This window comes from Henckelia pumila, chromosome 4 (assembly GCF_033568475.1).
Source record: "Henckelia pumila isolate YLH828 chromosome 4, ASM3356847v2, whole genome shotgun sequence".
Taxonomy (NCBI): Eukaryota; Viridiplantae; Streptophyta; class Magnoliopsida; order Lamiales; family Gesneriaceae; genus Henckelia; species Henckelia pumila.
The window spans coordinates 76,993,019-76,996,287 of NC_133123.1; the positions used below are offsets into that span (position 1 = coordinate 76,993,019).

General features: G+C 38.1%; 1 protein-coding gene across 1 annotated transcript; it reads left to right on the top strand.

Moving 5' to 3' along the window:
- The first annotated feature begins 461 nt into the window (after positions 1 to 461).
- On the top strand, positions 462 to 2,937 carry LOC140861280 (uncharacterized). Its single transcript, XM_073264290.1, has 7 exons — positions 462 to 753; positions 826 to 1,018; positions 1,136 to 1,277; positions 1,423 to 1,512; positions 1,707 to 1,965; positions 2,285 to 2,670; positions 2,791 to 2,937. The coding sequence occupies exons 1-7, from the start codon at positions 462 to 464 to the stop codon at positions 2,935 to 2,937; spliced, it is 1,509 nt and encodes a 502-aa protein (XP_073120391.1).
- The last annotated feature ends 332 nt before the right edge of the window (positions 2,938 to 3,269 follow it).

Consider the following 3,269-nt stretch of genomic DNA (forward strand, 5'->3'; position numbering starts at 1 on the left):
CTGAAATGTGAAAACATAAAGGACCAAAATCGCAAAGTGACAAACATACAGGACTAAATTTGCAATTTTCCCAAAAATTAATTATTTTTAGAAAATCGATAATCGAGTGAATGATTTCAAGGGTGTAGTCGACCTATACCAAGTCTCGTTAATTTATTGATCTTCCTTATTTTAATTTTTTCATAGTAGTTAATTCAAAAATCTAAAATCCCCTTTTATTTATTTTCAGTATTTTCAATAACACAAATAAATTTCACTTTTCTCGTGGGAACGATCCCTACTCTCGCTACTACATGTTTATTTAGTTAATCTGATTTGGGTTAATTTGGCCGCGACACAACTAAGCGTTGCGAAATTTTGGCGCCGTTGCCGGGAAAGGCGTTTAATTTATTGTGTTCTTTTATTTTTTTCTTTTCGTTTTTCTGTTAACTTTCTTTCCCCAGCGCTACTCTGGTTTGTTCATGCTTACAGGTGACTCTTCAGAAGAAGAATTTTCATACGATCCGAAGATAGACAGGACTTTCCATCGTCGGCAAAGAGAAGCTCGACAAAAATTGGAGGAGGACGAGTTGCAGACTGAAATTCCTAAGGAAGAGATGGCTGCCAATGCCAATCTGAGTTTGAGACAACTGGGAACTCCTGATTTAAACCAGCAGCCCTTATGCATTACTTTTCCTACCTTAGAAGCTAATGTTATTTTTGAATTAAAATCTGGGCTAATACATTTGTTGCCTGCTTTTCATGGTCTTGCAGGTGAGGATCCTCACAAGCACTTGATGGAATTCCATGTGGTATGCACGAGCATGAAACCCCATGGAGTAACAGAGGAGCAAATCCAGCTGAGAGCCTTTCCGTTTTCATTAAAGAATTCTGCTAAGGATTGGCTATACTATTTATCATCTGGATCCATCACCACCTGGACTGAGATGAAAAGAATCTTTCTGGAAAAATATTTCCCAGCTTCTAGAGCCGCGAACATCCGGATGGAAATCTATGGCATCAAACAACATATGGGAGAGTAACTTCACGAGTATTGGGAGTGGTTCAAGAAGCTTTGTGCTAGCTATCCGCAGCACCAGATAAGTGAAAATATTTTATTTCAATACTGCTATGAAGGTTTGTTGTCTCATGACAGGAGTATGATAGATGCCGCCAGTGGAGGAGTGTTCGTAGACAATACGCCGCAAGAAGCAAGGAACTTGATCGAAAACATGGCTGCAAATTCTCAACAATTTGACACTAGTAGATGTGATCTGGCACCTAGAAAGAATAACGAGGTAAATGTCTCTTCTCTCGAGCAGCAATTAATTGAACTGACGTCTTTTGTGTGTCAAATGACTGTATGGAATGGTTAGACTACAAGAGCATGTGGAATTTGTGCTAAAGTGGGACATTCAACTGATATGTTTCCTGCACTTCAAGAGGGATCTACTAAGCAAGTTAATGCAGCAGGAGGATTTCCAGGACCACCACAGCGAAATCATGACCCTTACTCGAACACGTATAATTCAGGTTGGAAGGATCATCCAAACCTCAGATAAGGAAACCCTCCGGTGAATCAGCCTACACCTCATGTGCAGCCAAATAATCAAGCTTAGAGGCCACCGTATCCTCCACAGCCACAGCGCCCTCACATTCCTACCTCTGGTGAGTTTCTTGAAAATATTGTTAAGGATCTTGCAACTAACACTTTGAATTTTAAGCAGGAAACAAGAGCAAGTATGCAAAACTTTAACACTCAGGTGGGGCAGTTGGCAACCGCAATCAACAAATTGGAGGCACAAAATTCTAGCAGTTTTCCATCACAGACAGTGGTGAATCCAAAAGAGAATGTTAGTGCAATCACTTTGAGGAGAGGAGGGGAGTTGCAGATTCATGAAGAGGCGGTTCAAGAACCGGTAGAGGATGAAGATGACAAGGAATCTAAGGAGGAGGAGAATGAGAAAATTCAAGAGGCACCAAGAGGTAAGTTTCCTCCCCTTTCTGAGTATAAGCCTGTTGCCCCTTTTTCCTTAGCGTTAAAAGAGTCTAGAAAATATGAAGGGATAAAGGAACTATATGAAACTTTTCGTATATGTGATGTGAATATTTCTTTTATTAGATGCTATCAAACAAGTACCTCGCTATGCTAAATTTTTAAAAGAATTATGTACTGTGAAGAGAAAACAAAAATTGAAGGGGTGTCAGAAAGTTGAATTGGGAGAACAGGTTTCTGCTGTGATACAAAGAAAAATACCTACAAAATGCAAGAATCCAAGTATGTTTTCTATTCTTTGTAAAATAGGAGATGTTCAGCTTGACACGGCGATGATAGATTTAGGAGCATCGATTAATGTCATGTCATATTCTGTTTATGCCTCCTTAAAACTTGGACCTTTGAATGAAACTGCAATTGTTATCCAAATGGCTGATAGATCTACTATTTGTCCTAGGGGTGTGTTAGAGGATGTTTTTGTGCAAGTTGATAAATTGGTTTTTCCTGCTGATTTCTATGTGCTTGATATGAAAAACAATGATTTGAAAAGCCCAATTTTGCTAGGAAGACCATTTTTGAAAACTTCGAAGTCTGTTATAGATGTTAATAATGGTACTCTCACTATGGATTTTGATGGGGAGATTGTTAAGTTTCATATTTTTGACACCCAGAAAATTCCTAGTTATGAAAGTGATGTTAATAATCTTGATATCAATGATTAGTTGCCACAAAAACAAACGAAAGATGTGAATGAGGAGATTGTTGTAAGACCTGCAGAGAATCCTACTGCTAAAATTTTTCCTTCTGATTTGCAGGCATCTAAAACTGAGCCAAAAATTCCTCCAGATCGATTAAAAGGAATCCCCAAGAAATTAAAGCAGAGGAAGCATGGGACGAAATTAACTGGAAAATTTCTCAAGTGGGTGAAGGTGGTTAGAAAAACTAGATATGAACCACCATGAGCAAAAGAAGCATACAGTCGGACCGACGACTGTAAACAGAGGCGCTGCTTGGGATGCAACCCAAGGGGAGTATTTCTTTTCATTCTTTATTTTTATTTATTTTTGAATTTTTACTTACATTGGGAACAATGTACGATTTTAAGTATGGGGGAGAGGACTTAGCCAGTCATTGAGAGAATTTATCTGATTTTTGAAAAAAAAAAAATTTTAAGAGCTCATAGTTTGTGATGAATTTGACTGTTGCAAATCACTAGCCTATGATGATATCTAATTGATGATATGCATGCTTTTCAAAATAGATGATTTTCTAACCTTGGAACACTTTGATATCC

Bases quoted from the DNA above. Each gene is read 5' to 3' on its own strand.
- LOC140861280 (XM_073264290.1), top strand. From the start codon at position 462: ATGCTTACAGGTGACTCTTCAGAAGAAGAATTTTCATACGATCCGAAG. The intron at 1,019-1,135 runs GTAACTTCACGA...GTCTCATGACAG, and splicing joins ATCAAACAACATATGGGAGA to GAGTATGATAGATGCCGCCA. The intron at 2,671-2,790 runs GTTAATAATCTT...TCTGATTTGCAG, and splicing joins TTCCTAGTTATGAAAGTGAT to GCATCTAAAACTGAGCCAAA.